The sequence below is a fragment of the Pipistrellus kuhlii genome, unplaced genomic scaffold (assembly GCF_014108245.1).
Source record: "Pipistrellus kuhlii isolate mPipKuh1 unplaced genomic scaffold, mPipKuh1.p scaffold_m20_p_2, whole genome shotgun sequence".
NCBI classification, from domain to species: domain Eukaryota; kingdom Metazoa; phylum Chordata; class Mammalia; order Chiroptera; family Vespertilionidae; genus Pipistrellus; species Pipistrellus kuhlii.
This window is the reverse complement of record NW_023425515.1, coordinates 154647529-154667239: the sequence shown is the minus strand read 5'-3', so window position 1 is coordinate 154667239 and position 19711 is coordinate 154647529. Positions and strand designations below refer to the sequence as shown.

Here is a 19711-nt window from a genome sequence, read left to right as displayed (position 1 = left end):
GGTCTTTCAAAAGCTAGTGCAGCACTCCCGCAGCAAAAAGGAGAAAGTTCACACTTCAGAGGCCTGAACCAATGCCAGAAGTTCCCATGTTGCCTCAAGGTTTCAGACTCCCTGATGATCTTCAGCTCCTTGGATACCAAGGCAAAGACAGATCTGAAAAGCTACAGAAAACCAGGCGGGTTGTCATACACTAGACTGCACCCCAGGCAATATAAATGGTATTTGTTCACACCATGGATTAACTACTTTGAAGGATCAAAATGCAGAAGACAGCTACTTTCAACATTTAAGGTTTCTTAATAAAGCACTAAAAAATGTGAGTAAGTCATACTTTTATTTTTCAGAAGCAAAAATGACAAGTGGCAACTTGCCTTTGGAAAAGACATTACAGGATATCGGGCAATAAGCTATTTATCTCACAGAGACAGTAGCCTAGGAAAGACTATTATACATACAGCTCTCAAAGAAAGTCCTATTAAATCTCAGGATAAAATGCTTTCAACTAAAACAACAAAACAAAACATCATCAACAACAAAAAGTTATAAAGAATCTGTAAAATGTTATGTGAAGAAGGAAAAAGAAAAATCTGGAAATCCACATACTGGGAGTTCACTATTAAAATTAATCAGGTCCAAAACCTAAAACAGAAAAAATAAATACATTAAAGCACACGATTTTTAAAGAGTCCAATAAGGTTACTATAGATGCATACTGCAATGCTTCACTTACCTAAGACATTTTTTCTTACTTTTAGAGACCTTCTGTATACACTACAGAGAGATTATGATTGACATGCAGAAATCTACCTTCTGAGTTTTATATTTTAAATTTGAGTCTGGAATCCCAATTAAATGTCTCTATAATAGACTACAGAGAATGGAATTGCTTTTTTAAATTACATTTGCTTAGGCCCTGGCCCTGTAGCTCAGTTGGTATATAGGTCCCAATATAGCAAGATTGCAGGTTCAATCCCTGGTTAGGGCATATGCAAGAATCAACCAATGAATGCATAAATAAGTGGACCAGCAAATCCATCTCCACCTCTCTTTCTCTCTCTCTAAAAATCAATTAAGAAATTTAAATTACATTTGCTTAATTTTTATACATTATGACTTAAGAACAATCTACATGCTTTTATTTTGTAATATATTTTTATTTATTTCAGAGAGGAAGAGAGAGGGGAAGATAGAAACATCAATGATGACAGAAAATCACTAATTGGCTGCTTCCTGCATGCCCACTACTGGGCATGTACCCTGATTTGGAATTGAATCGTGACCTCCTGGTTCATAGGTTGATACTCAACCACTGAGCCACACTGGTGAGGCCAATCTCATACTTTTAAATGAGATGCAATGTACAGTATGAAAATGGGTTATGTGAAACTATTCAAACGTTTTAATAAAGAATAATAATTTCCAAAATGAATAAGCTTAATACAAAATTATATTGTTGTTGGGGTTGGGTTGGGGTGGGAAGGGATGTGGAGAACAACCAGTGGAACTCACAGAGATCTAGATGTGAGATTCAGTTTCACATTGACTACACTGATTGTGTCTTAGTCTCAATTTGTTCCCTGGTCAGAAGAGGCAAATGGATCTCTAAGCTTCATTTCAAATATTTATTTTATTTCCATTTTATTTCCATTTCAATTTTAAACCAAAAAAATTCTTATAGCTTTCAAAAACTTTGACAATCAGTTGAATAAATTCCTCAGATCTAAACAGTCAGTCACTGTTCAAATGTATGACAATATCTATAAAGCATAGCCCATAATTATACTGAGAAAAGAAAAGAAAAAACCTACCTTAAATGCAAAATTATACTTCATATTCTATTTATACACTACAACATAGAAAACTAATGCTGATTCCCTTCCTGGCTTATAGAAGCACTCTCTGAGATAGCGTCAACTGAAAACCTTAGGACTATGATCAAGTCCAAACATCTAACCTGTCTCTCTCTGCCCTGTCTCTGAAAGCTGCCGACAGTTCCAAGCAAACAGTCACCTAAGACGTACCCACACTCTCCACGCTGCTTAGGACTTCTACCATTACAGAAAATGATTATACCAGGAAACTGTTTTCCTGAGAAAAATCCAGCATTACTGGAAGATTACCTACTTATTAGAACAGACTAATGTACAGTCATGGAAATAAAAACCTTATAGTAGGCGAGAGAACCAGTGTTAAATCAGGAAGACTAATGGTACCTCTGACTTCTCTAAGTGTGTTACCTATTTAAAGCTGACACCAATTAACAATCTTCATGGGCAGAGCCAAACTTTAGGTCAGAGTAAATACTTATAGTAGTTCAGGGTTGAGGTCTATCAACTTTTCAGGTTTAGGGAAGAAGAAAAGAAAGAGGTTTAAAGATCATATGGGCCCTGGCCACGTAGCTCAGTTGGTTAGAACATCGTCCTGATATGCCAATGTTGTGGGTTCGAACCCCAGTCAGGTCACATAAAAGAAGCAACCAATCGCTCAGTGGTGTGTGTCAACCTATGAACCAGGAGATGATGGTTCAAACCCCAGTGGGAGGCGTGCAGGAGGCAGTGATAGGTGATTCTCTCTCATCATTGATGTTTCTATCTCTCCCTCTCCCATACTCTCTGAAATTAATAAAAAATGCATGTATAGCTGAAACTGGTTTGGCTCAGTGGGTAGAACGCCAGCTTGCAGACTGAAGGGTCCCAGGTTCGATTCCAGTCAGGGGCATATACCTTGGTTGTGGGGACATCCCCAGTAGGGAGTGTGAAAGAGGCAGCTGACTAATGATTCTCTCTCATCGATGTTTCTAACTCTCTATCCCTCTCTCTTCCTCTCTGTAAAAAATCAAAATATATATTTTTTAAAAAAATGCATGTATATATATTTTTAAAGAAGCAATCAATGAATGTAGAAATACAGTAGGTCCTCGGGTTACATCGGAGAACTGTTCCTGCAGCGTGACATTAAGCGATTTTCACCGTAAGTCGGAACCCACCTATATGAGCCCCTACATCACTCACATGAAGCACGTACGCAGCAGTAATGAAATAAAACAGTAAAGAAAATTTTAAAGAAAGATAACAATTCCTGACCTTTACTTGTGGTAAATAAATAATAAAAAACATAAAGTACATATGTACGTCAAAATGACGGAAATTTTTTTATATATAAATAAATGGGAGATGGCGACATGACCATGACAGGACGTACGTCAAGTCCAACGTAACCCGAGGACTATCTGTAAGTGGAACAACAAATAGATGTTTCTCTCTCAAATCAATCAATCAAATGATTTTTTAAAAGATTATACTGAGCCTAGGAAAGATAGCAGAAAAAAATAATATATATTGAACTATCTACAACACATGCTTTCATCATAACCATATAATACTATGGAATATCTTTTTGTTTTGATGGTTTTTTTTCCTTGTGAACTTTGTCCTTTAACCATATTCACTGTAAAGAATGAGAATCTGAATTGAGAACTGCAAGAGCAGTGAGCATACATGAAAATGCTTTACAAAAGAGATTAGAGAGATTTCAGGCATAAGCAGACCTGTGTTTCCTGAGAAGCAAAAGAAGAGATTTGAACACTGAATGGTCTCTTCAATTTCCTCTGGCTCTCAAATTCTCATATTCATACAAATAATATACTATAATTAAGATTACATATATGTATATATATATATCACTTACTGTTTCTTTTTAAAAACATTTATGGATACAGCTGTGTTTTCCTAAATGTCTCATTAGTAATACTCAGTCTTGTAAGTCTGGTTCCATAATAATCTATAATGTAACTGCTTCCATCCGAAGGTCCAACAATCTAGAAAAAAATATTTCAAAATTATTCATTTTACCAAAGATATTTTCACAACAGTTTGAGGTTATTTTTACAGTTGTTAATGAAATTATTTCAGTAGTACCAATAATGTAACTCAAACTAACTCAAGCAAAAATAAGTAATTTAGTATTTTGTAGCTGAAAAAGATACGAGGGGGGTTCACAAAATCAAATGAGCTGTAGGAACCAAGGCCTCGAGGACTGAAATTCCATGCCCTTGAGGCCTCTGGTTTGGCCTCCCTGCCTCTGCTTAGCTCTGCTTGCCTTCATTCTCCCAACAGCTCCAGATTCACATCTTCACAGCTCAGCAGATCCCAACACAAAGAAGGAGAAAGATTTTCCTCCTCAGGGTTTATATACCAATTCTAGGGAAGAACTGTGACCTGCTTCGTGTCTATACCTATTGCTGGACAAATTATTACTGCACCCAAGAGAAAAGGACTAATATGACTGGCCAGGCCAGACTCCCTGTGGAAGAAAAGGCAGTGTGACAGTCTTACCAGAACATGGAGTGGGAAAAGGAAGAGAATAAATATTTTTTAAAAAGCCCTAGCCGGTTGGCTCTGTGGCTAGAGCATTAGCCTGCGGACTGAAGGGTCCCGGGTTCAATTATCGGTCAAGGGCATATGCCCAGGTTGTGAGCCTGATCCTCAGTGGGGAGCATGCAGGAGGCAGCCAAACAATGATTCTCTCTCATCGTTGATGTTTCTATGTCTCTCTCCCTCTCCCTTTCTCTCTGAAATAAAATATATTTAGGAAGGGAGGAAAGAAATCCACATGCTCATTACAATCATCTTGTTCTCTTAATCACATTTTTGGCAATACAATTAACACGATCTCTACAAATGATCCTTCAAAGCAGCAATCTTCAAAATGTAGCCTTAGGGACATAGCCGGTTTGGCTCAGTGGATAGAGCATTGGCCCTCAGACTGAAGGCCAATAGAAGTCCTTGCTTCTATTCCGGTCAAGGGCACGTGCCTGGACAGGGCACATGTGGGAGGCAACCAATGGATGTGTGTCTCTCACATTTTTGTTTCTCTCTCTCTCCCCCCTCCCTTCCACTCTCTCTAAAAAATCAATGGAAAAATATCCTTGGTGAGGATTAACAACAAAAAATGTAGCCTTAAGGATTACAAAGATTAACCAAGGTTTATGTGAGCCCAGATCATTCTAAGTGAATCAGTTTGAGATTCTTAATTCAATTACATAATCTTGGTAAAAATGATGGTGGAGGCTATGGTGGAGGCATCCGGCTAGTATCCATTCCCACTTCCTTTTTATTGTGGCTCTTTCTCCAACCTGACAACAGTACAGATACCTCCCATCAAAGCATATCCAGAGTCTTATGATGACACATTGCCTTGAGGTATAAAAACCTCTGATGTGCCAAACAAAGAGATAATTCAAAATACTAGACTTGGGGAAATCTCCTTTAATCAAGAGATTAAAAATATGCTCTGTCATATCTTGTTCAAAGGAATGCATTCCTAATATCACTTTACCTTTTTTTTATACTTAAAAATTATTTGCTAAATTTTTTTTAAAAATATATTTTATTGATTTTTTACAGAGAGTAAGGAAGAGAGATAGAGAGCTAGAAACGTCAATGAGAGAGAAACATCAACCAGCTGCCTCTTGCACACCCCCTACCGGGGATGTGCCCGCAATCAATGTACATGCCCTTGACCAGAATCGAACCTGGGACCTTTCAGTCCGCAGACGGATGCTCTACTACTGAGCTAAACCGGTTTCGGCTTATTTGCTAAAATTTTTAACATTTATGATGTTTGATCAATTGTATATCATTAATAATTACAATGACAACTCAATCCAGAAATCACAGAAAATTTTAAATCTTTTAATTCTAATGAGTAAGATGCTTCCCTGTCCTGGTATTTTAAATTCTATGGTATTTATATTGTTAGGTACATTTTTTAATTAATGTAATTTTTATTTAAATATATCAATATTTACAAACTAGAAATTACTCCCTTTGCAACTATTTAAATTTAAGATGGAAAACTTAAATGTCAACTTAAAAATGTACAAAGGATAGGAATTTTTTTAAAAATTCTTTTAGGGGTTATACAAGTAAAATTTAATTAACACTGCTGTAGGAAATTCTTTATTTTAGTTTTTTATTGATTTTTCACAGAGAGGAAGGGAGAGGGATAGAGAGCCAGAAACATCGATGAGAGAGAGACATCGACTAGCTGCCTCCTGCACACCCCCAACTGGGATGTGCCCGCAACCAATGTACATGCCCTTGACTGGAATCGAACCCGGGACCTTCAGTCCGCAGACTGACGCTCTATCCACTGAGCCAAACCTGTTTTGGACTTTTTAAAAAAAATTAATTTGGTTCTAAAAACTATTCAACAAATACTTAATTCCTATAATATTGCAGATACTATGCTAGATGTTTTACACATAACAGTAAAGAGGATATAATCTCCTCCAACAGTGAACTATGAATGTCAATATTCAAAGAACACAAGTATTTATGTGCTAGATACCAAGTTGGGTACTGTAATGCACTTTGACTTACTTTGTAAAGATTAAATTGATTTGGCCTCTGGTATGATATAATAAGCTACCATATTATTAAAGGCAATTTAAATTGAGTTTTGTTACTTATAGTCAAAAACTGATAATGCACTTGTCTTTAAGGCCTTCTATACCACTTCAAGATCATCAAAGCATAGCACCAGTTGCTATCTCTGATAAAACAATTTGAAGAGCTGTTGCAAAAACAACCCAATTAAGTCAGTGTAGTAAAGCCTTAGACTGAGAGGAAAACCTGAAGAGGAAACTGTCAATAGTCAGATGTAGGATTAATTCTCTCTGAACTTCAGCATTTACCTACATAATGAGAAACAGAATAAGCTGTTCTACATGGTACTTTTTAAGATCTTGTATAATTACATTGGCAAACACCTCAACAAAGTAGTCAATGTACTTTTCTATGAATTCTCTCATGGAGGAATCTGTTACTACTTAGTTTTTAATAAAACTATCACCTGTAAAATCTTCATTATTCAAATCCATATTCCCCCACCAAAATAAAAAATTTAGCCCATTTTTAAGCACCTTATATACACTTATTATACTGTTAATCATAAAATTCTAAATCTCTAAGAATAACCCCTTCTTGAAATTTTTTTTACTTAGTTAAATATGCCTATGTCCAATTGTTCAATGATGACTATGAGACCTAAATTTATGAGTTGATTTCTCTAAAATATAGCCTGAAGCTAAGTTGCATATATGAATTATTTCCATTTGGTAAACTAAGGCAATTTCTGAAATCTATAAAGAGAAGAAAGACCACTTACACACTTCAGTCCAATTAATGAACTAAAGTTGCTATGAGTCTGCATCTTATAAGAGGGGAAACAGGAGGACCTCTACAGTATGGGAAATTAGTTTGTACAACGGATGTCAATGCCCCTGGTGTGAGAAGCCCGAAAACCAAAAGAAAACAACTTTTTCCCCTCTCTCTATTAGTTTCCTGCAGCTGCTGTAACAAATTACCACAATCTTAGTAGATTAAAACAACAGAAATTTACTCTCTCACAGTTCTGGAGGCCTTGAATATTCTGATATTCAAGGTATCAGAATAACCGTGTGTCTTAGACACTGTAGGAGAGAACCCATGCTAAGCTTCTTCTAGCTTCTGGTAGCAATCAGCACTCCCTGGCATTCTGTGGTTTGTGGCCACATCACTCCAATCTCTGCCTCTGTCTTCCCACTACCTTCTTTTCTGTGTCTGTGTCTTTTCCTCCTCTACTTCCTATAAACTCATTTGAATTGAATTTAGGGCCCACCCAGATAATCATTTGACTTAAAGACTGGTTAGCATTAATCCTTAATGACCAACACAAACATCACTTCTCAAGAAATGAGTAATATTCCCCATTATATCTCCTGAGGAAAACAGAGCATTGGGATTAGCCTCAGAACCAGTTTAATACATTCTTTGTTTATGAACATTCCTTTCATTCACATAGCATAAGTGAACTGAGAGCTATCTAATTAAGGTCACATGACACAAATGATCAGTCTCCTCAGTTTTCCAGTTTATTTTCCCAATTAACCAGGGTTAAATAAATAATACACTGCACTATTTGGAAAATTTGCTATCTATAAAATGTCCACTGGTTTTTATATATTGCTGTCCTACATCTAGTGAACTATCAAGGACTTTAACCAACTTTTCTCATACTGGTAAAATTACATACTGGTAATAGATTTAGGGTGACTACATGTTTAGTCAATTTTTATCAACAGCATGTTATTCCACAAGAAAAATTAGCTTACACAGAAATGATCTATAACCCTAACTTATGCTCTGAACTGAAAAGGCTTTTAAAAATTTTAGCAAAATTCAAAAATTAAGATAGTCAGGTTAATTTTCTTTTATTTTAAATCTGAAGTTATCAAAAAATATATATATTTTTTGTTGAATATTAAGTGAAATCTTATCATCAGACCAAACTCTCAGGATAGTTAGATCATAAGTTCCTGTAGGGCAAAGATCCCAATTTATTATAGCTAATTGTGCTCATTAAACTCATTTTCATTGATGGCATAAAACCTAATATTTACAATTTATCATGCCAACTTTTATTTGCATTCATTACCTCTCAGGTGACCTTATAAAACTTAGAACTTTAAGGCCCTAAAAAAAGCTTTTTAAAAACTACCATTTTTAGCTTCTCATCTTCTCTGTAACTGGAACAAAGCCACAAGGTATAATGCATACAGTTCAAATCAGCAAAAGTTTTTGAGGGCATACTCTATGTTTAGCATACAGGATTAATAATTTTTTTTTTTCTTCAAGAAGTTTATGTGTGAAAGTTCAGATCTGGTGTAAAAGATAAGAAATAATATATATAATCCAATGCTAAAATTAGTTACATATATTAAATTCCACACTAATGAGATATTTTATAAATTTAATGTATTTATAAAACTCATAAATGATTGAAGATTATGCTTTTCTGAATTTCTGCTTATGTAGTTATTAGTCCTCTAAGGAAATCTACTCTGTAATATCAATAGAAATGAAAATGAAAGTGATTTCTTCCATAATATATAGAATTTTTTTTAATTGTCACAAAGAACCCAACATACTACCTTCTAACAACTTTCTACATTAAAATTACCCTTCTTCATCTTTCTGATTTGTGGCTGTCTTGTCTCCACTTAACAGAAGAAACTCTTTTCTTTTTGTTTGACAGAATACACATCAGTGGTTTGGGTGTAATTTTAAAATGTCCAGATTGTGTGAGAAAAGAGGTTTAAATTGAATCCAAATATTTTATTTTTTTCTGATTAAAAAACCTTAAATTGTCTAATCCTTCATGATTACACAAACATATACAAGCACAAAAGAATGAGTGTTTTAAAATCTTTGGAACTGCCTTATGAGGTATCTCTGATTTAGTTTTTGGTAGACTGCATAAAATAACTGAATTAATTCTATGGATTGTTTTACGCCATTCATTGACCTGGGACACTTGCATATTTTTAAGGATAACAACAACAACCAAAAGAAAGGAACTTTCAAGTTTATTAGCAAGTAGATAAACTCATGGAAATATTTTCAGTATGTATAGCAACATGTAAAGCTTACTTTAGCAATGTGTGATTATACTCTTTGGTTCAAAGATGAAATAACTAGAGCTATTTTTTAAGAGGATTTTTCTGGATTTATGTTATAAACACTGTGAAGCAAAGTATGTTTTTATAGGTCTTGAATTCATGCACAATATGTTTCTGGGATTACAGCCCAATAGAAAAACACTGAGATTCACTAGGGAATAATATTTAATGGAAAAAAATCAAGGATGGAGAAAATAAAGAAAGGAAGGAGAGTAAACGAAAAGATCATGAGAAGTTGGAAAAAATACATTTGTAACATAGTTTCTGATTTTTATAGTAAAAACTTATTTGATTTGCTGAAAAAAAAATTTTTCTAATATAGTCAACATCATGTTAAGCGTATCAAATGACATTTAGAATAAGGCTACAGATCTTATTTGGCTGCATTTGAAAACTGATTTATTTTTCCTCCATTCTAAAAGCAATCTACAGTGGCCATACCTATTGAAATATCTTTTTTTATTTTAATTTGTTTATTAAGGTATCACATATTTGTCCTCATCCCCCCATTCTCTCCCAAACCCCTCCCCACACATGCCTCCATCCCCCTGTTGCCCATGACCACTGAAATGTCTTATTTAAGAATATTTATTGCAGAATTTCAAACATTCTAAACCTCTCTCAGTAATTTTTTAATGTAATAGTCTCAATTCTAAATCTTCAAGAAAATAACTATTTGTTCTGAAAAGTTCAGGCATACATGTACCAGAAAGTAGTAGTTAAATCAAAAAAGCTCTGTAACTTGATATCCTATATAATAAAAGGGTAATATGCAAATTGTCCCCTCATCTGGGAGTTCAACAGGAGTTGACCAGAAGGTAGGGCCAGCCCACCCAGGGTCCCTCCTCCTGGTCAACCCCGCCCCTGATTGCCCCCACACCCCAACTCTGATTGGGGCAGGATGGGCTGGCCAAACTTCCCTCCTCTCTCATCACCTCCTCCTCGATCCAGGCGGGCCAGATGGACCCCACCCATGCAAGAAAGCTATAATGTAAAGATATCGCCAAAGAAAGAACCCAGTATGAAAATATTAACTAAATGGCTGACACTGAATTCTGGATATCTGAAAGAATCCCAATAATACATTAAGTTCCTTGGATCCTCAATTAAAATGAGAAACCATTTCAAAGCATATGTGCACAAGCTCCTTAGCCTCTTCATGTCTGCTTGCCTGTCCCGCAGTCAGAGAAGGCAGGATATTTGGTTAATAAGCATGTTTATGAATAAAGACAGAAAAATTCCAACTTTAAAACCAAATATTTTCCTTGTTTAATTCTGGTATCTTATTGGTCCATATGTTGCCTCCTCCTCACAGTATGCTACCAAAACCTCCTAGACTTTGACTTTCTTTTAAGGCATAAGGATAGCATCAAGCAGACTGAACTGAGGAGTGGAAATACAGTATGAGAAAGAACAGCAAAACTGATGATGATCAAAATACATACTGACACACTTGTTGAAGACATTAGGTGCTCCATAAATGCTTACTGAAATGCTGTTTTGTGACATTTGTTATGATAAATTCATCTTTCTCTAATTTAAGAATCCTCATGAGTTAACCACAACCAGTTCAGTATAATTTAATAGAAAACATCTGGTGGCACTTTTAAATGCCTAGGGATAGCATTTCACAAATTATGCCTGCCTCCATAGCACTGTAGTAGCAAAAAACTGAGGCAGACACAGAAAAACAGAGATGAATATCAGGAGAGTCCTGATACATCATTTTATTATATTGATTTGATCTTACCGGGGACCAGCCCCACTCTTTAATTATCTACAGAGAATCCAGGCATTCCTTTTCTCTTTTTGGCTTAAGAGAGATTTCGGTTTCTATAATTTGCAACTAAAAAAATTCTAATCTTTTGCTTGTCCAATGCAAAAGAAAATCTTGTTTCTGACTTCAGATGTCTATATGTAAATATCAAATCCCATCAATATCCTAGTATATTAATTGACCATGTGGCTGTGACTATCAGGAAAAGAAACAATAAGTCTGAGAAATAACCCCAATCCTTCTTAGGGATTCATAATATACACTATAAAGGATTCTGAGAAGTTATCCAGTAAAAAAAATCTCTTTAAATCATTTGAACTCACATTTACAAATCATATTTCAATATACAATCCTTTTTTTTTTATGCAGTTATAGCTTTTAGAACTACTAATTGGTAGAGCACAGGTTGGAAAATGCTACTTGGAAACATGGCCAGGATCCCTTGGATATAGCATCTGAAGGAAAATTGAAAAAGCATTCTTAACCGCTTCCTAGTATATTTAAAATATATCAGAAGATCACAGACATCATATTTGAATGTAAAAGTAGTTCATCTTCAAGATTAAAACTAATTTACGACTCAGCTGATGTGGCTCAATAGCTGAGTGTCAACCTATGAACCAGGTCACTATTTGATTCCCAGTCAGGGCACATGCTGGGTTGAGGGATTGATCCCCAGTAGGGGGCATGCAGAAGGAAGTTGATCAATGATTCTCTCTCATTACTGATGTTTCTCTCTTGCTTCCTCTCCCTTCCTTTCTCTGAAGTCAGTAAAAATATATTAAAAAACAAACACAAAAAAATAACTTACCTGCATTGAAATAAGAATAAAGTCAATTAGGCTCCCAATTCCACAAAATCCTACAGTGCAAAACTTTAACAAACCTAGAAAAGAAGGTAAAATCATTTACACCTGGAAAATCTTACAATTATTAACAAACTTGTCCATTTCCCAATAAACCATTATATATAATACAAACTCTTTATATCAAGAATATAAAACTAACACTTAAAAAAATCAAATCTTCACCTGAAAATATGAGAAAAGTTTAAAAGTTCCTCTATATAGAAAAACCAAAACAAAAATAAATATTACGAACTGAAAGAAAAACTCAATGTAATCTTACAAAATTTCTTAAGAGAAAAGGCATGAGGAAATAAGTCTTTAAATCTCAATAAATAAAAGGTAAAGAACAACTTTTAATCCTAAAATCTTTATTTATTCATTTGGACTTAATATATTGTGTCTAAATTGCAAAATACATTTATAGTAGAATGTCCAAATAAAAAATGACAAGGAACTGGAAAAATATCAGGAAAAAATACTGATATTACAATATAAATTTTAAAAAATTATTAGTAATCTAATTATCTTGAATTTATCCTATATATTTTTTCCTAGCATCTCGTATTTATTAGTTCTACAACAGTTCTGTGCACTATATATACACCTCTGTTATTGGTTCCAACTTTAGAGCTAAGATACTAAATAGATGACAATAGAACATATACAAGATATAACACAAAAAACATGATGGTGAAATCAGAAGAGGCAGATTGGGAGTGAGGTGGAATGAGTAATCTCTCTTCTATATTTAAACTTGAGTTGCTTTCCAGACATCCCATTTGAGACATAAAAATGGTATGAAGCAAGACTCTATGTGAAAGGGCAGTTCTAAGTTTCAACTACATACAGATGCCGGCTAAAATCACAGTGTGGATGAGATCACCTCCTGCACACAATTTGGAAATACACAAAGACTGAAATATGTGGGTACATTAGATTACTTTGCCCCTTCCTAGTATTACACAAACAGAATAATGTTGTAAGTACTAGATTAATACATGTTGGAAATAATTTAAAAACTTAAAATATAACAATTATATGAAATTATTCTTTTAGTTTTCTTTAAAACACTTATCTACTTAATATTTTATATTTGATTACTGTCTCATGGAAGTCCCACTGGGAAGTGTTTTTGTTTTTTTTTTCTTTTTATTGATTTTAGAGAAAAGTAGAAAGTAAAAAAGAGAGGGAGTCCACACATGAATTTGTTGTTCCACTTATGTATTCATTTATTGATTGATCCTTGTATGTGCCCTGACCAGAGATCAAACCCGCAACCTTGGTGTATGGAGAAGACATTCTAATGATCTGAAGTATGCGGCTAGGGCTGAGAAGCATTTTTTAACTGTTTAATTTACTCCTGTGTCTAGTACTTACGACACTGTCTGGCACATGGTAGATGATCAATTTTTTGTTGAATGAGTGAATAAATTTTTTCAGTCTTTCTCTTTCCTAAAGATCCCTAAGTTTTTATCCATCACCTTACATAACAACTCCTTTAATTACTTTTTCATTAGTTGCATTTTATTGTTGCCCAAGGAACAGTCAGTATACTTATTATATTTCTGAAATGTATCCCTCTCCATCTAGCATTTATAAATTTGGAAACATTTCCCTTCCTTCAATTTGTTTATTAAAAAAAATTTAAGAAGATCAATGAAACCAAGAGCTGGTTCTTTGAAAGAATAAATACGATTGATGAACCTCTAGCCAGACTCATCAAGAAACAAAGAGAGAGGACCCAAATAAACAAAATCAGAAATGAAAGAGGTAAAATAACAACTGACCCCACTGATATACAAAAGATTGTAAAAAAAAAAAAAAAAAAAAAAAAAAAAAAAAAAAAAAACTACAAACAACTCTACTCCAACAAACTAGACAACTCTGACAAAATGGACACATTCCTAGAAAAATACAAACTTCCAAAACTCAATCGGGAAGAATAAAAAACTCCGAATAGGCTGAAAACTACTGATGAAATTGAAACAGTAATCAAAAAGCTTCCAGCAAACAAAAGCCCTGGACCAGATGGCTTCACAGGGGAGTTTTACTGAACATTCAAACAAGAACTAAAACCAACCCTTCTCAAACTATTCTAAAAAATTCAAGAGGAAGGCATACTTCCAAACTCTTTTTATGACGCCAGCATTACCCTAATCCCAAAACCAGATAAAGACACCACAAAGAAAGAGAATTACAGGCCAATATCCCTCATGAACATAGATACTAAAATCCACAACAAAATTCTAGCAAACCAGATCCAGCATTACATTAGAAAGATCATACACCATGACCAAGTGGGATTTATTCCAGAGATGCAAGGCTGGTAGAATATCCAAAAATCAATAAATGTGATACATCACATAAACAAATTGAGAGAGAAAATCACATAATCATATCAATTGATGCAGAAAAGGCATTTGACAAAGTCCAACACCCTTTTCTGATAAAAACACTCAGCAAAGTGGGAATAGAAGGATCATCCCTCAACATAATAAAAGCCTTATATGACAAACCTACAGCCAACATCATACTCAATGAGCAAAACCTAAAACCATTTCCCTTAAGAACTGGAACAAGACAGGGATGCCCACTTTTACCACTCCTGTTTAACATAATACTGGAAGTGATTAGACAAGAAGAAATAAAAGGCATCCAAATTGAAGGAGACTCAACAAGATGGCAGCATAGGGCAGACACCCGAATGCAGCCCACTACCACAAGTTTGAATTTAGAACTGAAAAACAGGGGAAACATCACCCTGAGGGGTCGGACAGCTGGCTGAGGGGAGGCTCTACCATCTGGGAAGGAGAGAGAAGGCGCGCTGAACCTCAGGAACTGAGAAGGTACGAAAAACTGTGCGCCTGAAAAGGCAGCTGCCCGACTCTGCTGCCTGCCGGCTTGTGGAGCGCGAGAGGGTGGGCCGAGTTCGCTACCGGCTTACTCCCTGCGCGGAGAGGGCGGACAACTAATGCGCAGCTGGCTTTCTCGTTCAGGAAAACAAAACCACACTATTGCACTGATAGACGGCCCCAGATAGGGAGAGGCCAGACTGTCGGGCAGTGGGCAGAGATCTCTCGGAGGTGTGTGAAGCCAGCGGCCATTACGGTGGGACTCAGAAACCAGACCCTCGTAGGGAGGGGCTGAATAAATCTTGTCTGCATCACCCGAGACTACGCCCCATCCAAGCGCAGCACAGAAGCCCTTCCAGTGGCCAGCTTCCTCGTTCGCTGCCAATAGGACTCTCCTAGGGAGGGGCAGACAGGAATCTAAAGCTTGTCTGCGCCTATACCAAAGAGGTGTGCGCACCTGCAACCAATTGTGCGGGATTCAACAAAGCTTGGCTGTGCCACCCCGAGACTCTGCCCATCCAAGTGGAATACAGAAACCCTCCTAGCTGAGACACTTCTGATCCTCATAGCCAATTAGCTTGGAGATCAACGCTTCCCAGTGATACCAACAACAAGCAAGGCTTAACAACAAGACTGCACACACAGCCCACAAAGGGCTACAACAAGACTGTCCACCTCAGGTAACTGGGAGGCTGACTCACTGAAACATATAGGACACCTTAGCACACAAAGCCACCCTACCGACTCAGGGAAGCTGTGAAAATGCCAAGACAAGGAAATAGAGCACAAACAAAAGAAATGGATTAGAAGAGACTGGATATAGAGTTCAAAACAACGCTTACAAGGTTTTTCAAGAATTTCCTAGAAAAGGTCGGTAAGACCTATGAGGAGATGAAAAGGGATCAACAAGAACTAATAAGGGATCAACAAGAACTAATAAGGGATCAACAAGAAATAATAAGGGATCAACAAGAAATAAAGAATACATTGTCTGAAATAAAAAATATTATACAGAGTCCTAAAAACAGAATGGAAGATCGCAAGAATCAAGTCAAAGATTTGGAACATAAACAGCCAGAAGACACTCCTCCGCAGAAGCAAGAAGGAAAGAGAATCCAGAAAGTTGAAGATAATGTAAGAAACCTCTGGGACAACTTCAAGTGAACCAACATCAGAATTATGGGGGTCCCAGAAGATGAGAGAGAGCAAGATATCGAAAACATACTGAAAGAAATAATGACAGAAAACTTCCCCCACCTGGTGAAGGAATTAGACTTACAAGTCCAGGAAGCGCACAGAACTCCAAACAAAAGGAATCCAAAGAAGACCACACCAAGACACATCATAATTAAAATTCCAAGAGCAAAAGACAAAGAGAGAATATTATTATAAAAGCAGCAAAAGCAAAGCAGGTAGTTACCTATAAAGGAGCACCCATACAATTGTCAGCTGATTTCTCAACAGAAACCATGCAGGCCAGACAGGAATGGCAAGAAATATTCAAGGTAATGAATAGCAAGAACCTACAGCCAAAAATAATCTACCCAGCAAAGCTATCACTCAGAATCGAAGGCCAGATAAAGAGCTTCACTAATAAAAAAAAGCTAAAGGAGTTCATCACCACCAAAGCAGAATTATATGAATTGCTGAAGGGGGTTCTTTTGGAAGAGAAAGTAAATAAAGATAAAAACTATAAACAACAAATACGTAACTATCAACAAGTGAATCTAAAAACCAAGGGAATTAAAAAAAAAAATCTGATGAACAATATTAACTGGTGAATATAATAGAATCAGAGGTATGGTAGGGGAGTGGACTGACTATTCTCAGGGAAAAAAGGGAGAGGGGGGTGTGGGAAGAGACTGAACATAAACTGGGCACCTATGGATGAGGACAATGGGGGGTGGGGAAAGGACAGAGGGTGGGCTGGGGGGGGGGGAATGAGGAACATTTGTAATAATATGAACAATAAAGATTTATTTAAAAAAAAAAAAGGCATCCAAGTTGGAAAAGAAGTAAAATTGCCATTATTCACAGATGACATGATACTGTACATAGAAAACACTAAAGAGTCCATAAAAAAATTATTAGACTTAATAAATGAATTCGGCAATGTAGCAAGGTACAAAATTAATGCCAAGCAATCTATGGCATTTTTATACACCAATAGTGAACTTATAGGAAGAGAGATTAAAAAAACAATCCCATTTACCATTGCACACAAAAAAATTAAAATACATAGGAATAAACTTAACTAAGGAGGTAAAAGACCTCTACTCAGAAAACTACAGGACATTGAAAAAAGATAAAGGAAGACATAAAGAGATGGAAGAACATACTATGTTCATGGATTGGTAGAATCAATATCATTAAAATGTCCATACTACCCAAAGCAACCTATAAATTCAGTGCACTCCCCATTAAAATACCAATAGCATGTTTCACAGACCTAAAAGAAGTCTCCAAAAATTCATCTGGAATAAAAAAAGACCTCGAATAGCAGCAGCAATCCTGAGAAAGAAGAACAAAGTAGATGGGATCTCAATACCAGATATCAAGCTGTATTACAAAGCCACTGTTCTCAAAACTACCTGGTACTGGCACAAGACCAGACATAGACCAATGGAATAGAATAGAGAACCTAGAAATTGACTCAAACCACTAAACTCAATTAATATTTGGCAATGGAGGTAAGAACATACAATGGAGTCAAGAGAATCTTTTCAATAAATGGTGCTGGGAAATTTGGTCAGACATGTGCAAAAAAATAAAACTAAACCACTAACTTACACCATACACAAAAATAAACTCAAAATGGATAAAGGACTTAAATGTAAGACAAGAAAGCATAAAAATATTAGAGGAATACTGAGGCAGCAAAATCTCAAACATATGCCAAAGCAATATCTTTACTGATACAGTTCCTAGGGCAATGGAAACTAAAGAAGAGATAAACAAATGGGACTACATCATAATAAAAAACTTCAGCACAGCAAAAGAAACCATCAACAAAACAACAAGAAAGCCCACTGCACAGGAGAACATATTTGTCAATGCTATCCCTGATAAGGGTTTAATCTCCGACATTTACAGGGAATTCATACAACTTAACAAAAGGAAAATAAACAACCCAATCAAAAAATGGGCAAGGGACTTAAATAGATACTTTATGAGAGAAGACATAAGGAAGGCCAAGAGACATGAAAACATGGTCAAAGTCACTAATCATCTAAGAGATGCAAATCAAAACAACAATGAGGTACCAGCTCACATATGTGAGAATGGCTATCATCAACAAATCAACAAACAAGTGCTGGTGAGGATGCAGAGGAAAAGGAACCCTTGTGCCCTGCTGGTGGGAATGCAGACTGGTGCAACCACTGTGGAAAACAGTATGGAGTTTCCTCAAAAAACTAAAAAATGGCCGGGACCGGTTTGGCTCAATGGATAGAGCGTCGGCTTGGGGACTGAAGGGACCCGGGTTCGATTCCGGTCAAGGGCATGTACCTTGGTTGCGGGCATATCCCCAGTAGGGGTTGTGCAAGAGGCAACTGATCGATGACTCTCTCTAATAGATGTTTCTAGCTCTCTATCTCTCTCCCTTCCTCTCTGTACAAAATCAATAAAATATATAAAAAATAAAATAAAAAAATAAAAAAACTAAAAAATGGAACTCCCATTTGACCCAGTAATCCCACTTCTAGAAATATATCCCAAGAAACTAGAAACACCAATCAGAAAGGATATATACAACCCTATGTTCATAGCAGCACAATTTACAATAGCTAAGATTTGGAATTAGCCTAAGTGCCCATCAGCAGATGAGTGGATTAAAAAACTTTGTTACATCTACACAATGGAATACTATGCTGCTATAAAAAGGATGTTAACTCCTACCATTTGCAACAGCATGGATGGAGCTAGAGAGCATTATGCTAAGTGAAATAAGTCAGTCAGAGAAAGATAAATATCACATGACCTCACTCATTTGTGGATTATAATGAACAACATAAACTGAACAAAAGCAGATCCAGAGACAGAGAAGCATCGATCAGATGCTCAAACCTTAGAGGGAAGGTAGGGGAGGGAGGGGATAAGGAAGAGAGATCAACCAAAGGACTTGTATGCATGCATATAAGCATAACCAATGGACGCAGACAACAGGGGGTGAATGTGAGAGCAGGATTGGGGGTTTGGGGAAGCAATGGGGGAATATGGACACATATATACCTTAATCGATTAAAAAAATAGTTTAAAAAGTATTAAGAATAATCAAAAAGTTTGTCTTTAATTATCTGCTATTCTATGAAGATAATATAACCATGTCAGTCAGAGCCTTTGCCCTTATCATGCCCTCTCCCAATGATGTCTTCCTGTAGCTCTTCTCATTTCTCAAACTGTTTAAGAGAAGTCTTACTAATCTGCCAGTCTAAAGCAGCATGCCACCCGCAACCCCTCCTCCACCCCAAGCACTCTATCACATCTCTCCTATTTCCCTCATGGTGCTGATTAGATCTGTAACAGCCTCATTCACTGGTTTGCTCATTTCATTCTGTCTTCCATTGCGAGGTAAATTCCTAAAGGCAGGATCTTGTCTTATTCAAGTGGATTCCTTGAATAGTACCACAACAGACAGCAAGAGTTTGATAAATCCTTCTTGTATGACTATCAAAATGCCAGATACAATCTAAATGTCAAATAGGGAGGAATTGTCTCAAAATATTCAGGTGCAT

General features: G+C 36.1%; 1 protein-coding gene across 6 annotated transcripts in view; it reads right to left on the bottom strand.

Moving 5' to 3' along the window:
- Positions 1-315: 315 nt before the first annotated feature.
- Positions 316-19711, bottom strand: part of TM2D1 (TM2 domain containing 1) — a 33762-nt gene continuing 14366 nt past the window's right edge. The window contains exons 5-7 of one of the 6 annotated variants that reach the window (XM_036445414.2): positions 12091-12164; positions 3688-3817; positions 316-639 (exon numbers count right to left, since the gene is read on the bottom strand). In XM_036445414.2, coding sequence (XP_036301307.1) covers positions 3707-3817; positions 12091-12164 — 185 coding nt within the window. In that variant the 3' untranslated portion in view covers positions 316-639; positions 3688-3706. The other 5 variants (XR_004989200.2, XM_045584515.1, XM_045584514.1 and 2 more) reach the window with 5 other exon arrangements.